At 48.2% G+C, this 18,026-nt stretch overlaps 2 protein-coding genes across 3 annotated transcripts in view; both read left to right on the forward strand.

Moving 5' to 3' along the window:
• The first annotated feature begins 751 nt into the window (after positions 1-751).
• LOC109143933 lies at positions 752-3,417 on the forward strand. 2 transcript variants are annotated; one of them, XM_039558960.1, is made up of 4 exons: positions 752-1,250; positions 1,519-1,662; positions 2,640-3,011; positions 3,186-3,417. In XM_039558960.1, the coding sequence occupies exons 2-4, from the start codon at positions 1,522-1,524 to the stop codon at positions 3,210-3,212; spliced, it is 540 nt and encodes a 179-aa protein (XP_039414894.1). In that variant the 5' UTR covers positions 752-1,250; positions 1,519-1,521; the 3' UTR covers positions 3,213-3,417. The 2 variants fall into 2 exon arrangements, with proteins under 2 accessions (XP_039414894.1, XP_019138274.3); XM_019282729.3 differs by lacking the exon at positions 752-1,250 and having other exon boundaries at positions 1,370-1,662.
• A 13,707-nt stretch (positions 3,418-17,124) lies between these two features.
• The window catches only part of LANCL3 (LanC like 3), a 39,117-nt gene continuing 38,215 nt past the window's right edge, over positions 17,125-18,026 (forward strand). Inside the window, exon 1 of the mRNA XM_039552066.1 lies at positions 17,125-17,733. Within this exon, the coding sequence (XP_039408000.1) occupies positions 17,188-17,733 (546 nt within the window). The 5' untranslated portion in view covers positions 17,125-17,187. The remainder of the gene's footprint in view (positions 17,734-18,026) is intronic.

Below are 18,026 nucleotides of genomic sequence, written 5' to 3' on the forward strand. Positions count from 1 at the left end.
AGAGGGGGAAAAAGAGGGGCAATAGCTACCAACGGATGAGACGAAGTCCTCGTGGTCTTCTGCCAATAGATTCGTCTTCTTTCCGTGGGGAGATCTCCGACTTGGTTATTTTAGAAGGTCCCTTTATAGTCCTTTTCAGAAGCGAGGGGCAACTGGCCAAGAGGTTGGGAAATCTACAGCCATTGTTATGGGGTCCATTGCTTTGGGAAGCAGGTACAGGACAGACGTACAAGACAGGTGTACCGGAGAGATGTACATGACAGGTCATTCCTTTCCGCTTCGGTGCAGTCCTTCCCGCCTGGGCAGCAAGAACGGCGCAGTCCATTGTGACCTGCACTAATTTTCCTCAGGAATGCGTACCAGTTCCCAGTGGGCACACCCATAGGCCACACTTGGCAGACAATCCCACCTCAGCCAGGCCAGGACTGCTGTGTTCAGTCTCTGTCTTCGGCGATGATCGTGAGGCAGATGAGGGATTTTCGGACCGTCTCTTACACAAGGTCACCCCCAAGTCCCGATTTCTCCAGCTCCCTCAGTTGCTGCTCAGAAAACAGGACTGGCCCCAATTCTGAGCCATGGGGAACACCCCTGGTGTTTGTCCCCAGCTGGAAGTGACTCCATTCCCCACCACTCTCTGGGCCTGGCCCCACAGCCAGTCTTTTACCCAGCAAAGACCACACCTGTCCAAGCCAGGAGCCATCTCCAGGAGAATGCTGTGGGAAATGGTGTCAAAGGCTTCACTAAACTCCAGGGAATCAGGACCCACAAACTCTCCCTCATCTGCTGAGTGGGTCATCTTGTCATGGGAGGAGAGCAGAGTACTCTAACAGGCCTTACATTAAGAACTTCAGATCTTCCTTCTCTTCCTTCGTCACTGTGTTTCCCCTCATCCAGTAAAGGCTGGAGATTCTCCTGAGCCCTCCTTTTGTTTCTAATGTACTTATGGAAGCAGTTTTTATTATCTTTTAGGGCACTTTTAGGGCCAAATTAACTTCCAGTCAGGCTTTGGCCCTTCCAATTTTCTCCCTGCACAACCCCATGACAGCTGTGCAGTCACCCCGAGTGGCTGCCCCTTCTTCCAAAGGTCATGAACTCTGGTTCCATCCGAATTCCACCTGAGTTCCATCCAGTGCCCCGGCTGGCTGGGCGGGGTGCGGCCATGGAGCCCTGGTGTCTGTGACATCGGAGGGGACACGTCCCCACACCGCGCACGTTGCGGTGCCGCCGCTGCAGTGCGGCTCCAGCCAGCGGTGAGTGCGGCAGGCGGGGCAAGGCTGGGCTGAGCGGGGGCCAGGCCAGGAGCACCAGCACCCGGGAGAGCTTCTGAGGCTGGGGAGAGGGTGCGGGGCTGTGGAGAGCACCTCGGGCAGGGCAGGTGTTGCCCTCGGGGCCAGTGCTCTCAGGGCTGCGGGGATGTGCCCTGTGCCTGGGCCCTGCATTTCCTACCCCGCTGCCCCAGCCACCATCTCCCTGCTACCCAGCTCCACTGAGCCCCTTCTCTCCCTTCTCCTCGTCCAGGCCATGGCAGGAAGGATCACCAAAATCCTGCTGGTGCTGGCCATCCTCCAATATGGGCTGAGGGCAGATGCCCAGGCAGTGAAGGCCACAGAAGAAGTCCTGACGCAGCATGAGGAACAGCCCAACCAGGAGATGACTTGGCTGGTGAGAAACACTGTAAATACTCAAGTGACTGGGCAGCTGGGAATAACTCTTGATTAGTCTGTGTGAACAGTGAGTTTAACAGTGCCTGCATCCTGCTTGGGTGCCTCTGCCCAGGTGTTGTTTCCTGCCTGCTCCTCATCTCTGTTTTCCAGTTCAGGGGCCTGGGTACATGGAGAACAACTGGCCTTACTCTAAAGACTGAGGCAAAGAAGGCATTAAATACCTCAGTCTCTTCTTCATACCTTCTCACTATATTTCACCCCCATCCAATAAAGGATGGAGGTTCTTCTGAGCCCTCCTTTTGTTCCTAATGAATTTATAGAAACATTTTTATTCTCTAATAGGGCAGTTAATATATAACCAGATTAAGTTTTAGTTGGGCTTTGACCCTTCTGATTTTCTCCCTGCACAACCCCACAACAGTTGTGCAGTGCTCCTGAGTGGCTGCCCCTTCTTCCAAAGGTCATAAACTCTCTGGTTCCATGTGAGTTCCATCCGAAGCCCCAGCTGTCGGGGTAGTGTGTCGCTGTGGGTCTCCGGTGTCTGACACAAAAGGCGACATGTTCCCAGATGCCCTCTGTGGCAGTGTCACCACTGCAGTGTGGCTTGGGCAGCAGTGAGTGGAGCAGGAGACAGGAAGCCTGGGCTAAGGGACACACAAGAAGCACCAGCACCCAGGGGGAGCTTCTAAGTCTGAGGAGAGGGTGCAGGGGCTGTGGAGATAGTTTTGGGAACGGCAGTTGCCTCCCTCAGAGCCAGGCGCAGAGGTGCCCAGGGCTGTCAGCTACAGCCAGTGCCCAGGGGGATGTGCCCCCATCCCCAGGGAGTTCCACAACCTTCTCCTGGCTGCTTCCAGGCTTCTGCACCCCCTCTCCCACCCATCCCTGGACCCTGCATCTCCTGCTCCCACTGCCCCAGCTACCATCTTCCCGTCACCCAGCCCTGTTGAGCTCCTTCTCTCCCTCCTCTTCCTCCAGGCCATGGCTGCAAGCATCACCAAAATCCTGATGGTGGCAGGCATCTTCCAATACACACTGAGTGTGGATCTCCCGGCAGTGAAGGTCACGGAAGAGCTCCTGAGGCAGCATGAGGAGCAGCGCAGCCAGGAGATGGCCAAGCTGCAGAAGATGGAGCATAGGATGGAGGAGCAGAGGATGCAGGAGCAGAGCATTCTCCTCTCAGCCTGCCAGCAGTGGTGGTTCTGGGACTGTGTAGAAATTATCCTCACACTCTTTGGGATCTACTGGCTGCCCAGTCAGAGGAGAGCTGGTTCTGACAGTGGCAGCCAGGGGAAAACCACCTGGAGTGCCCAGGAGCAGATGGAGGAGGAGGACAAGCCCTTGGGTAAGGTAGGGACCTTCACTGCTTTTACCTTGTCCTTCTCACAAACAGCATTCTGATGGCTGCATCCAGCCATGGGAGCTGGCAGCACTTACAAAGTCCTGAGCACTTGCAAGAACAACATCACTGACTGCCTGCTGCTCATGCCCCTGAGACCAGTCACTGTGCACTTTTTCCACCAGAGCTGGGCGCTGCGGAGGATCTGCTGACACCATTGCAGCCATGGGGAGCAGCAGCCACAGAATGTGCCGTGCTTCTTCCTCTCCCACCTGAGAAGGCAAACAGAGTCCAAGTCCCTGCTTCCTGCACAGCCTCTGCAAATGGTCCCAGTTGTGATGCTCCCCCTGCCAGGAGGCACAGAAGAGATTTCCCCCTTGTCCATTGTTAATAAAATCGTTGATTTGCTTTGAGAAATCCAGTGTCTGTGAGGATCTGGGCAGGACTGTGTTGGGGGATGGTGCCCCTTGGCTCCATCTCCCCTCTGTAGCAAAGAGATGAAGTTTGTGCTCCAGTTGATGTTTAGAGTGGTTACACTTGTCCTTAGACACTTGGCACCTCCCTGTCTTCTCTCCTGGTGCTCTTGCCATCTCTTCCTCCCTGCATCCTTTCCCATGCCCTGGAACATCTCTGAACTTGCTTCAAAAGATGCTTCTGAAATCAGCAGTTGCATTGCAGGGTCTTTTCCTCAAGCTGTTCTTTATCGGATGGTTGTTCCATAAAGTGAACACCCAAAGGCCTATGGAAGCCATCGCATTCCCTATTTCTGCCCATCGAATCTTGACTCACAGCTGGAGGCTCAGACACCTCTGAACAGAGTTCGGGTGCTGGGAGATGGCCTTGTGTACACAGATCTCCTACTTTTCTCCCTTCACTCCTCTTCCAAAGTGGGAGCATTGCCTGAGTCTCCCAGGCAGCTGAGAAGTCACTCTAGGCACAGGCAGAGCTGTGTCTTTGGCCCACCCTGGCAGCGGTGGAGCTGGAGGGGAGGCCTGTGAGGAGAGGGAAAATACTGCAAGGGGAAGTGAGGATCTGTGAGGAAAGAACTGTGAGGAAAGTGAGGAGGAGAAGGAGGGAGAGGAGGAGGAGGAAACAATAGTAAAAATGTCATTTCCAAACAAATGCTTTTAGGACTAAACTTCCATGGCAAGCAAGTATTATTAGTCTTTCATATATTTATTAAATTTTGACTTTTATAGTCTCGTGTGTCAAGGGACCTGAGTATGGTCTCATGGTCATCTTCATGGATGTCAGTCCTGAAAGCAGGCATACCAGCTCCCTGTGCACTATCATACAGGTAAGCTGCAGAATAAAATGAAAAGCATTTTCATTCCTATCCCCATTAAACACAGCAAATTTCAAGACATCCAGAGTTTGTATGTATAATTGGGAGCATTGGACATGTCAGCATGTAAACAAAATGCAATATGCATTTTTAATTCTGGGAGAGTCTTGCTATCCTATAACATCATTGGCATTCTAATTAAGATGCCTCAAAGGAAAGAATAACATAGAACCCTGGACGAAGGGATCAAATGCATCCTCAGCAAGTTTGCTGATGATACAAAATTGGAGGGAATGCCTGATACACCTGAAGGCTGTGCTGCCATTCAGTGGGACCTTGATAGACTGGAGAGTTGGGCAGAGAGAAACCTAATGAGGTTCAACAAGGGCAAGTGTAGGGTCCTGCACCTGGGGAGGAATAACTCCAAGTACCAGCACAGGTTGGAGGCTGATCTGCTGGAGAACAGCTCTGCTGGGAATGGGAAGCACCTGGGAGTCTTGGTTTGTGACAAATTGACCCTGAGCTGCCAGTGTGTCTTTGCAGCCAGGAGAGCCAATGGGATCATGGGGTGCACTGAGAAGTGTGGCCAGCAGGTCAGGGAGGGGATCCTTTCCCTCTGCTCAACCCTAGAGAGGCCACATTTGGAGTGCTGTGTCCAGGTCTGGGCTCCTCAGTACATGAGAGACATGGAGCTATTGGAGATGGTCCAGCAGAGGCCACAAAAATGGCCTGGAGGGGTCTGGAGCATGTCTCTTATGAGGAGAGACTGCGGGAGCTGGGCCTGTTTAGTCTGGAGAGAACACTGAGAGGGGATCTCATAAATATCACAAAGCAGGTGCCAAGAGGATGGTGACAGACTCTGTACAGTGACCCAGTGACAGAACAAGGAGCAATGGCTGTGAACAAAACCACAAGGAGTTCTACCGCAACATGAGGAAGAACTTTATGTCAAATCTGGCAGGGCACTGAAATAGGCTGCCCAGGATGGCCATGGAGTCTCCCTCTCCGGAGACATTCAAAACCCACCTGGATGTGTTCCTGTGTCACCTGCTCCAGGTGACCCCACTTTGGGTAGGAGGGTTGGACTGGGTGATTTCCAGAAGTCCCTTCTAACCCTAATGATTCTTTGATTCTGTGAACTTGTAAAAATGATAATAAACTGCTTGTGTGTGCAAATGTCAAAGAGAAACATAAAATGTAACACGTAAATCATCTTTTTTTCCCTCTTTGTTGTTTTTCTTTCCCTGTTCCCTTGCCTCTTCCCCTTCCTTTTCCCTTCCCCAGCTCTCTAACTCCCCGAGGCCTGTATTAGAAATACTCCAGCGGCCAATTCCTAAGGGAGAAGCCGGGCTTTTCCCAGGATTTTCCACGCGCGCTTGAGGAATCGCACGGCGCGCGCCGGTCCGGCCATTGCGGGAATTGGCCGCCAGGGGTCGCCCTTGTACCAGAGCCTGAGGTGCGACGCGTGGCGATGGATCGGGAAAATCCCCGCGGATTCCCTTTAGAAGACGCTATCTGTGACTATGTAAATACTGCTGCATAATCATTCCTTCACTAAAGAAGGCAGTTTTAATGTAGTTTCTCCATTTTGAAATTATAATGTTCCTTGGAAGGACATAATTTGCTGATTAGAGATATGTTTGTTTAGCTGCAGCGCCTCAAGCTTCAAATTTGATTGCGTTCATTTTAATCACATAACTGATCTTATTTTCAGTAACAGGGAGTTGTTTGTTCCAAATGCATTTATGAATTCTTATCTCAGTTATGTCACCTGCTGGTAGTGATATTACTAATTCCTAAAACCATAAAACCTCAACTTACTCAGAGGAGAAAGTGCTGGAAAAAGGAAGCATCTTTTGAATTTATTTAAACAAAAAGGGCTCAATTTTAAGTCTTTAATCCTTCTTATGCTGCCCTAAGGGACAGGCTCCAAAATCCCACATGATTCTTGTGCCTGATGTGAAAGACCTGTCAAGTGGCACACACTGAGTGTGACACGGATACACTTGGCTCATGTCACATTGCCCCTGCCCGTGGCTACATCTGTTTTGTCTGCCATGCTTTACCATGTCTTCCTTCTTTCTAGATGCAACCTTTCCCCAGAAACTGCCAGCTGGTCCAGCTGCCATCCCTCTTTCTTACAGCCTACAGGACAATAGAGGAGAAAATAAACTAATTGAGGCAGTGGCATTTCACAGCAAAATTTCCTCACTCCTGCACCACCCCCTTCTGCCCCGTGATCAGAGTGCCTGTTCATCCTCTGCTTGGAACTCTTTGGGAGAAGAAAAACCTTTCTAGGCCTGCAAGGCAAGCACCAAAGAGTGTAAACTTTTAACAAAGCAAGGCAGGGAGAGGTTTTGGTGATGGAAAAAAATTGCACCTGGCGAATCACCTTTTACAGAACTTGTCTTCCCCTCTGCAGCGTGCTGGAGACAGAGACATCTTTTCAGAAACCTTCTTTTTCATCCATGGATTAAAGTGGGACCGACAAAGAATTAACTAATAATGTTACAAACACATGTAACCCTCTGTCCCAACCTCATGTTTAACAGTCACATCTGTGGGCCATAGGGTGAAGAACAGGGATCCAAGGACATACAATGTCAGCAGCAAAATGTTGCTCAAGTTCCACAGAGCTCCTTTCCCAGCCCACTTCCAGTCTGACACCAAGCAGTGTCCATGCTCTCCATGACGTGTGTGCCAGGTATCGATATGGGGCTGGAAGAGTAGGAGGTTCATTACCTTGTTCCAGAAGTTACTCAGGTGCTACTTTAGGAAGAGGTCATCACTGGGCCATAAAGTGCTTGGAAGATGTCCTCTCTCACCCTTTCTCTCTGACAATGGTGGCGAGAATGCCAGTGGAAAATTCCTGTGTACAATGAGGTCAGATACACTAGTTTTCCATCTTTTTTAACTACCCAAGCCGTGAAAAGCAACTGGAGTGACAGCCAAGGTTGATCCAGATGCAGCTCCAGGAAACATTATGCAAGAACAGGACCTTGATGTAAACAGGAGTTCAGGACCTTAATGCAAATGGGAGTCCCTGAAAACACCAGGCTGATCACCTACTGAGATAGAGTTGTTCTAATCAGAAGAAATATTTGAAAGCTAACTTCATCTGCTGAGCACAACAATGCCTAAATCTAAAAGGTGGATATGGGAACATGTGACTGAGCACCCCAGCTGGGCCTTGGAGCCTCAGAGCCAGCGTGGACTGGAAGGCGAAGTGACATTAAAGAGAGGGAACAGTTTGTACACTGGCCAACCTGCAGAGGTTCAATTTCTCCCCAGTAGGTAACAAGCAGTGACATCTGTGAAAGTCACTGTGCAGTGAATAACAAACATCCAAATGTGGGGCATCCAGAGAGGCAGCCAGTCCAGCCCCGCCAGCATCAGCAGCTGCACTCCAAGCACAAAGTTTTTATTGCAGTGACTATTGACCGAGCCCAGCATCCCTTTCAAAGGAGAGGCTTCTCATCGAACTGTGTATTAGTACTTGACTTGGAGAGCTGATGGCTTTGCTTCATAATTTGGCTCTGAAAAGAGGAACAGGGGAACAGAGCAGCAAGAGAAGGCAGCAAATGCAGGCACACCCTTCTAAACAAGTTGTGATTCTAAAAAATACTGTTGAGCTGTTTCTTTGCACAAATGATGAAAACAATGCTGTGGCATGAAAAAGGCTGGCTTTAAAACTGCAGGGTGGAAACCTGCAAGTAAACCAAGCACTAAATGAATAGGAATAACTGGATTTGTTTGTTTTTAATGAGGTGCAGTAATAAAGGTAATAACCAGAGAAAGGAAGGGCTCCGTTTTAAAATTATTTTCAGACCCCCCCAAAAAAGTTTTATTTTCAAATTTGATCATATACATCCATATATATATATAATGTAAGTTTATGCATAAATATTACATACATATAATTTCCTTTATCGACATTGCCTTTTTCATCATTGAAGAATTTGAATCATCTGCCTTACACAGAGACGTTTTAATAACCATGTTTGTATGGGAAAGACAGTAGGTTTTTTTCAGACATTCAGTATCACTTTGTGAAGCCTTAAGTGGCTTTAAATGGCCTTTATACAGCCTTTATTCTGCTTACTTCAGAGAAATCTCAACTTACAGAAAGCTGGAAGGGGGGAATCTTGTACCAGAGCGGTAGAGGTCTGATCCACTCAAGCATGAGCTTTTTATATCAAGCCTGTGAGCAAAAATTCTGACCCATATGGTTTACTGAATCAGAGCCTAATTTTGTAATATCCCATCCAAATTTATATCTTAGTACCTGAACATTTTGCCTTATCAACTAGAATGTTTCCCTGCATAATTCATGAAGCTGTGAATTATTTTTATATATCCTCTGCCTCTATTTTTTTTAAGAAAGCTATTTGAAAATCAAACACTAGAAAAACAAAAATGCTTAACAGCATTCTGAAACAAACTTAGACCATGATGTTGTGAAGAGTACTGACAGCAGTGAGGGACTATTCACACATGCAAGATAAATCCTAGATATAAGTATTTCCTTGATCATAGCTTACACATTTGAGGGTGCAAAAATAAAGCAAAACATTTTTGTTCAAAGTCCAATAATACTTCATATTATTTTAATTTATAACTTCAAAATACCCATAAAACTTGCTCCTACTAAAAAACCCAAATCAGAGTACAATACATTTAATATTTGTTACATCCCTCTTGGATGCTTAACATGCAAAATAGTATAAACTGCTACAGATGGATCTTTAGCACAGTTCAGCAGAGCTCTATGCATCCCATCAGAGTAATATAGAGCAGTGAAATGAAGACAGACGGTGTAATAAGTGCAAGAGCTGTAAATGAATGTGAACAGAAATTGATTTTGAAATGTTCTTGGCACTTTCCAAAGAAAATATCATCACTGTATTTAAAAAGAAGCATTCTATGCATTGTTTCGGGATTACTAAGAGTAAACTCTGGCCTCCTTAATTATTTTCTCTTCTGAGACCTGTTTTCCGTTCAGCTACAACATTTACATAAAAAACAAGCAAACTTCTATGGATTGTCAAAATTAAGTAGAACAAGACCTGTACTTGAGCACTGTGTCCAGTTCCAGGCTCGCCAGGACAGGATGATATGGAGCTACTGGAGAGAGTCCAGTAAAGGATCACTGTGATTTTAAAGGGACTGAAACACCTCTCCCATGAGGAAAGGCTGAGAGAGCTGGGACTGCTTGGCCTGGAGAAGACTCAGGGAGGGACCTGGACAGTGCAGAGAAACACCCGGAGGGAAAGCGCAAAGAGGACAGAGCCAGATCTCTTAAGCAGTGCTCAGTGACAGCACAAGATGTAAAAGGCACAAACTGAAACACGTGAAACTCTGTCTGAACATCAGGAAACACTTTTTTACTGGGAGGGTGTCTGAGTACTGGCACAGGTTGTCCAGGGGTGTTGTGGAATCTCTGTGCTCATATATTCCAAAGCCACCTGGACACAGTCCTGGGCAACTGGCCCTAGGTGACGTGCTTGAGCAGGGGAGGGGAGCTGGACCACACTGAGGCTGGACACTTCCAACTTCAGCCATTCAGTCGTCCTATATAGTGAATTGAGCTTTAAAAAGTGTCAACCAAAAAAAAAAAAAAAATCCTGAGGAGACTGCAGTATCTTGAGTATCAACTTCATTAATTTTCAATGTTAGTTAAGCCAACTGTTTCGTTCCTTGAGTGGAAAATAACTATACATCCAAAGTCAGGTTATTTTGTGCTTGCTTAGGTTTGCAGCTGTAAGTGACGTGTAATGCGTCAGCATCCCATGGAGAGCAGTCAGTATTCTGCAGGTGTATAAAAGCATCTAGACCAGCCTGCTGTCAGGTGCACAAAGCTGGACCTGTGTGAATTTACATAACTCTGTGTTCCCTAACCTAAGCTGCCTACTCCTTAGGGAAAACAGCTGGGATAGAAGGTTCTCGGGAAAAAACTCATATTAAAGTTTTCATTTTTGTAAACCTAGCCTTGTTTACGGTTTTGTTAGTTTGACCAAAAAAAAAAAACCAACCAAAACAAACAATCAAGCAAACACCAAAACACCTGAGAGTGGTTTTGCTTATGGACAATGTTGTATTTGTGTGTGACTGTGTATGTGTACACGTAACACACAGCATATCACCTGGCACTGTGAAATATGTCAAGCTGAGAGACGTAGACCTGGTCAAAGCATGGCCAAGATGGAAATTTTAAAGAAGGTCAAACGCTGCACTAGTTTTGATGATTCAGAAGTTGGAAATTTTCCATCTCCATTATCATGTATCTAACTTCCTTAGCATATCATTAAAGGATAACTTGTTTCTGCAGGTGCTATCTTTCCTCAAGGACATAAAACCATTATTATCATCATTAGTTGTATGCAAGACTGCAGGATATCTTCTTATCACTCTCAGTGTTACAGCCTGAAATCCCAACAATCTGCACCACTCCTCAGTGCCTGTGGCTGTGCCCAGGGCCCAGTCACTGTCCCCAGCTCCCTTCATCACCTCCTGGTGAGGTCCCTGCCCTGGTGAGTAGAGGCATGGTTTGTTAATAAAAGTCTATTATTTCCATCACAGCAATTATTGAGATCAGCTAACACCAAGGCAATAGCAAAATGTACTAGTTGATTTCAGATATTGATTTTTTTTCCTGTATTTTGAAATGTTTCCAAATTCCGGCTGTGACAAAAATGTTACAATTAAAATCTTGGATATCACACTGACATCTATTGTAGAAAAGATGCACTTAAGGAAATTTAGAATTTAAAATATACGTTGTACTGGCAGACTAATTAGTGAGACAAAAAGAAGTATTTGGTTTAAGTATCAACAATAGAGTGTCCAGAGGGATTCTTTGCTTCCTTATTCTATCAGACAATGTCAGAACCATGCAGAGAAATGCAGATGAATGACTGGTTTCCAAGCATACAAGAGTACTTGTGTTCATTAGAAATCACCTTGGACATAAAAAAAAATTGAATAACCTGCTGGACAAAGAAACTGTGGATTTGACAGACATGTCTGAGAAAAGAGTTCCACCATCCTGTTAATCTGAGCAGGTTCAAGCCAAGGGAAGAAACACTAGGGATTACAAAGCCTACGGAAAAAAGGTCAGGACAGGGTCAAGGTAAGGCTATGTTGAAGTTAGAGTTTTACCAGTTAAGCCAAAACTCTGAATTTCAAACTTCCTGCTCTGCAGAAAGCCCTGGCAGCACTCTTCAGCTTCAACAGTTGAAGAGTGATTCACTCATCACAGGTAGTTCTACATAAAGATGCTGAAAAATGCAATATTCTCTTCAGAGACTCTGTAACAGCTGTCATGTTCTTACCTAAGCTGAAACCCTTACCAAAATTAGCCTATCTCTCCAAATGGAAAATGTGACATTTTGTAATAAAAATCGATTATGTAAGCAACGAGTACATCTACCCACTCTTTCAGCATCTTGTTACAAAAATCTGTAAGTTGCCACAAAACAAATCCCAAAACCTTCTAGTCTAGTCTCTTAAGGAAGAGCCATGCATAACTGTACAAGTACCTATTCAGCATTTCCCACTATCCCATAATTTCTCATGTTGGCCAATTTCTACCATATTTGGTCATTAAGACAAATTCTCAAAGAAATTAAACTCCTGTTAAATTACTAAATTTTATCAATCTGAGCAGTGAACAAAAATTCACTGTGCTCTTGGAGCAAAAGGTAATTCAGTGCAGCCCTGTCTTCTTCTGATGTGTAATTTTCATTGTGATGAAATTGCAATACATGCACCAAAACTTAGCTTATGCAGAAATTGTATTATCAACTATACAGAAGTAAAAGGAGAAAAGGTTGACTTAGGAAAAGAGATTCTGTTGTGCAATGCCAAGAACACTTCATTTTCAAAACGTGTTCATATCACTGTAAATTGATCGTCACAGAACAAAAACCACAAAACCTTTGTGTAGCTTTGTAAGTGGAGTCCATACAGGACAGGGTAGCTCAACCTGAGAAATAAAAAAATACTTGTGGTAAGAAACCAGAATATACTGAGCAACCAGAGACTGCTGGGGCACTGTGGCTACCAAATAACAATGCTGTGAAACCCTTGGGGCTGCCTCCACTGCATGACTCCTGATCAGACTACTCCAAATTTTGGCTACCAGCATGATCTCTCCAGTGCAGTGATAATTCTCAAACCTCTCCACCCCCCACCCCACCCCCCTCACCAAAAGAACCCTCAACAGAGAATACTGGAAATATAAACACTTCTTTTCTAATGTGGGCATGAAACAGCTCAGCCTAATTCATTCCTTTCTCCCAAATGCCCCAAGGCCAGCTGACCATCAAAAGTGAACTGACTGCAGGGCCGTGATGGAGGCAACCCTGTAAACCCAAAGCCCCTTGGACAGGAGTGTAGACAAAGCCCAGCCAGGCAGTGTCATGGTTTGACGCAGCTAAGTGCCAAGCACACGAAATCTGTTATTTCCATAAGGGGAAAATAAGAAAATATTGAGGAAAACTAGAGAGCTGCAAGGTAAAACAGGTTCAAACTTAAACAGTTGCAGTACAAAGAAAGAGTTTTATTATGAATAGAATTAAAAGTAAAAAGAAATGACAAGAAATTAAAGCAAACCTCCCCTCTCTTCCAGCACTTCTCTCACTTTTACCCAACTCATGAAAAGGATAACAGAACATGGGATTTTAGTCAGTGTTGCAGTTCTTGAAAAGTCTCTCTCTTATGCTTAAGGAGAAAACGGTTTTCTTCTGCTTCACGTGGTTCCCAAACTGCCACCAACAGCAGACCCGCCCGGAAAGAAACAATCTGCTGTGGTGTAAAACATCTCTCCCATGCAAAATCTCACAGTTCCTTCACACTGCCAAACATGGGCCATCACATGGGGTTATTAATCTTTTTAAGGATGAGTTATTTTGGCCTGAACACAAAGGCTTTCTTCGCCACAAGTCTCTAAAAGCCTCTCACTGCTTCTGTATAGCCTGGCATAGGCACTCTTCACAATCTTCATGGGCCACATGTGAATTCTCCATCCCCCCATGTACTTCAAATGGATTAAAGAGACAAACAGTTTGTGGTATTACAGTTTCTTCCCATAGCATGCAAGAAGTTTTTTTAAGCTACACGCGAGAATCGCGGCACCGCCCTCTTTTCTCCCGTCGCCATTTCCAGCTCCGTCCCACGTGACTCACTTCTCTTCCTCTCTGACTGTGAAGCTGCCATGTTGAAGGGTGTTCTTGTTCAGGCTTTACGATGGAGGAAGCCTCTCTCCCTCTGTGCTGCTGGCTGCATGGTGTCCTCTTCAGTTCAGCACGAAGTGTGCTGGCTGCAGACAGGAGGCTCTGCCAGCTCCCGCTGGCTCCGCGTGGAGAGGAGAAGGACGCGGCCGGTCGCAGGAAGCCGCACCGGATGGGTTTAGCTGTGAGCAGTCCATGGCTGGTTTGAGCTGTGAGCAGTCCATGGCTGGTTTGAGCTGCCTGCTGCTCTGGGATAGTTCCCCCTCCAGCAACCCAGGGTCCGTGCTGCAGCGTTGGGAAAAGGGGAAGGGGGTAGGGGTCCTGCCCTGGCCCAGCGGGGCCCAGAGGCTTGGAGGCCCCCCCACCTTTCGGCAGGCAAGCTGGAACAAAGGAAATTCCCACCTTTCTGCAGGGTTTAAGTTGTAAATTGTGAGAAGCGTCATTAGTCTAAAAGACTGTCCATTAGTCTAAAAGACTTGAACTCAGGTTCAACCCACTACAGGCAGGAAAGGAGCTAACTGCAAAGCTGATCTGCAGTGGCAAAACTCTCTGGGGAGGGAAGAGCAGCACTGGGCAGTAAAGGATACTGAGGGCTGATTTTGATAGGTAGAGTGGGAACTGATTTTGGGTTTAATAGCAGGTTTGCTCAAACCAGCCTTGAAAACCCTCTAGCACAACCCTGTTGATGTGTTCACACCACTTAATACAATTTTGTTGCTGAAGCTCAGCCTCTGTACAGAGCCCAGTGTTCACCTTCAGCTCAGTGGAGATGTGGAATTCTGGGTGAGAACAAAACTTCAGCCACGTGGGTATCCCAAAATCCTGAAGGCATACAAAACTGTTGCATCAGTAAAAAGTATACAAGACAAATGACAGACTAATCCATAAGACATTTGTTTGGAGATGCCTCCAGTCCCTACACACCAGCTGAAGACAGACTACTGTGCTCTGTTGGAAATAGCAGGCGCCTGGATTCCCTGAAGGGATCTGTAAACAAACAAGTAGAAATGAACAAGCACACATGAACAAGTACACCAATAGACCCCACTTTGAGCATGGGTGGGACTAGATCCTAAGGTTCCTCCCAGGCCTATTCATTCTATGATTAGACATTTTATCAATATATACAACAAGCCAATCTCCAGAATATGTGTTCTAGAATGGTGGATTTACTAAAACAAAACAAGCAGCTTCGAGTCTCCAGCTCTCTCCTCCACCCACCACACCAGGATCATATCCCTTCCTTGTATAATCCTTTTTTTTTACCTGTTCCTTGGCTTGTGGCATCAGATCTATAGAGCAAAGAGGAGGTACAGCATGACCAAAGCACACAAACCAAGGAGCTGCAGCAGTGCAGAGGAGTGAGAGAGGGGAGTTCACATTTATTCTCAAGCTAAAGGCCCATATTGAAACCTGAATATACCTGAAAATCAGCCCTACTTCTCTCCCTTTTGTATTAGGACTGCACTTGTGCTTGTTTGAGAGAAAAAGATACAGAGCACAATCTGAAAGCATGAAGCTTTTGTACATGAACACATGAGCAGTTTAAGATTTGGGGGGTTCGCAGCTATAAGAAGCATGTGTTTTTTCAATGTATTTCTCTCTTTGGCTTTGGTGCTTTAATACTCATACAAAAGAAGTACAGCAGAAACTGTCATCCTCATTTCTTGCTCGATTGCTGTGTGGCATTTGCTAAGCTCTATTTCAACAGAGGACTCCCCAGAGCACAGAAGGTGTTCCTTTTTGGTATGTCATTACTGACTCCCTTTTGACTCTCTTGTAGATTGCTTACCCAACTGATTTTCTTATGAAGTCTATATTTTTCTTAAATCCTTTGCTGCTGAAACTGGCAGAGATCCAGTTCCTCTTGCTGAGGTTCTCAAAATGAGAGAGCCTTTTCAATTTGAAAATAAGATTGAATAGATGAAGCAAGCATCCCCAAATTGTAAAATAAATTATGTCAGAATGAAAAATAAAACTCCCAAATTTTAACTTAAAAAAAGCCTTTAGGGAATACACTTTTCTAGAACCAACAGAAATTATGGTGGAAAACCTTTGGCTACACCCTCAACTCTATCAATGGGCCAACAGAAGCCAGTTTATGACAGAAAATAACATATGAATGAGACATCTTAGCCATTTGCAGGGCATTTTCTCATTTTTAATGTTCTAGACTGCCAAGGTCTGTGTGGTACAAACCACATATGGTACGATTGTGAATAAGCCAGAAAAATGGGGCTTTAGGGAACACAGCACAAACACAGACTATTGGGCAGGTATCTGGAATGTAAACATGGCAAAATGGTACTGAAGAGAAGTGAAGAAACCAAAATCAGAGGGTGAAAGCAAATATCTCTAAGCAGATCATAAACCCCATAAAAAAGAAGGAAAGAGAAAGGACAGGTGAGTTGAATCAAAAAGGTGTGAAAATGCAAGTGAGGAGCTCCACAGGGTTGAAAGCATTTGTCTGAAACAAGAGGCCAGCACAAAGCTGAGAGAAGACAGCCACAACTTCATAAAGGTGTTTCGATATCCAAAGGACAGTGCTCTGGCACTTGCTACTGCTGTGCCAGCTGCTGGTTACTGCCTGGAGCCTCCAGCAAGCTGCTCCTTCCACCTTTCTTTGGGAAGGTCCTCAATTACTGAGGCTGCATCTCCTGAGAAAGTACCAGAGATTACCAGGTGCCCATAAGTCACAGATCTTTGATTCACTTATGCTGCAGAAGTTCCCATCATCAGGGGAAGAAGCGACAACTGTGTATTTGTATCATGAAAGAATTGCTCTTAATGTCTACTTCATGATTCTCCTTCTTTTCTTCTTTTCTTTCTTTTAACTGGAATCTATTCAGTGACCTAAATTTTCTGTTCCTCATAAGCTCTGCTTGGCTCATGCATGAAGGAAAGGGGCCAAAGATGGCCTTGTGCCACCGCTGGTCTGCTGGGGACTTGCTTAGCTTCCCATGTAAATTGGCCTCGGGCTGCCCTCGTTTGGATTTGGCTCCATCCTTCAGCTTTGGCTGCAGCAGCCCTCAGGGGCCGTTCCACGGCCAGGAATAACTCTGCAGCTCTCCGGCCACCCTTCCAGCCCCTGGATCCCTCCAGCAGACCCAGCATTCATCCCTGAGCCAAACGGCAGCATCCCTGAGAGCAGCGGGGTGGGGGAACATGGAAAACCCAATTAACCCTTTTCCCCCGAGAAAATGCAGGGGATACACAGACGGGTCGGGCAAAGATGATGCACTGGCTTCCCTGTGTGGTGGAAGAACCCCACGGCAGGAAAAGCCGGACACCAGAACCGGGTCGGCCCCTCGCGTGGCTTAGCCCGGAGGTCCGGAGATCCGGGTCAGCCACAGCCACCCCGGGCGGCCGCCGAGAAGCGCTCACCGAGCGCAGGTGGGGCGGCGGCGGCGGGCGAGGGGCGCCGGGCGGGCACTGAACGCGCTGTGCCGGACCCGGACCGGCTCCGCGGGGCCTCCCGGCCAGCACCACCCATCGCCTCCGCCGCGGCAGCAGCGCCTCGCCCGCCCCGTCCGGCAGCCGCGGGCGGCGGGAGCGCCCCTTTCCCGCCTCTCGCTGCCTCCCCGCCCGCCTCCCCCGCGCTCCCTCCGCCCCCTCGGCCGGCAGCTCCCGCCCGCCGCTCCCCGCTGCGCAGAGCGGCCGTGCCGGCGGGGGATGGAGAGCCAGCGCTGCTTCGCCAACCGCTTCGATGACTACCCGGGCAGCCCCGCGGCGGCGCCGGACAGGGAGGCGGCGGTGCCGCTGGTGACGGCCACCATCGAGCGCATCCTGCGGGAGCTGCCGCCCCTGGGCGGCCCCCGCGGCTGCCCGGGCGGGCTGTACGGCGGCGTGGCCGGCGTGGCCTACATGCTGTACCACGTCGCGCAGTGCCCGCTGTTCGCGCCGTCGCGGGACTCGTACCTGCGGGCCGCCCGCCGCGTCGTGGACGCCTGCCTGCGCTACCAGGAGGGATGCGGCGAGGCCGACGCCGACACCCGTGCCGCCTTCCTGCTCGGTGGCGCCGGGGTGTACGCGGTGGCCGCGCTGGTCTACCGCGCCCTGGGGCTGCCCGACTACGCCCGTCCGCTGGGCAAGTTCAGGGAGCTGAGCGAGGTCTGCGCTCCGCTCTCCTTCCTCGAGTGCGGCTCCGACGAGCTGTTCGTGGGCCGCGCCGGGTACCTGTGCGCCGCGCTGGTGCTGAAGCAGCGGCTGGGCATGGAGGTAAGGGCGGGGCCGGGGGCAGCGGAGCAGCCCCGGGGGCACCGGCCCTGCCGTCGGCGGGTCCCCGGGAAGCTGGGGCGGTTCCCCGCGGCGGCTTCCCGCGCTGCTGCCGGGCCGGGCCGGTGCCCTCGGTGCTAGATGGGGACGTAGCGGTGCCGCGGCCATCTGCAGCTTGCACTTTGGGGACCAGCTGCAGGAAGAGCCCCCGGGAAGCGGGGGCTTTCCCTGGTAGCTGCTCCTCCGCAGCGCTCCTCCCCGAAATGAAAAAGATGCAGCTTTGGCCAGCGGGAGCG

Source organism: Corvus cornix, chromosome 1 (assembly GCF_000738735.6).
Source record: "Corvus cornix cornix isolate S_Up_H32 chromosome 1, ASM73873v5, whole genome shotgun sequence".
Lineage (NCBI taxonomy): Eukaryota > Metazoa > Chordata > Aves > Passeriformes > Corvidae > Corvus > Corvus cornix.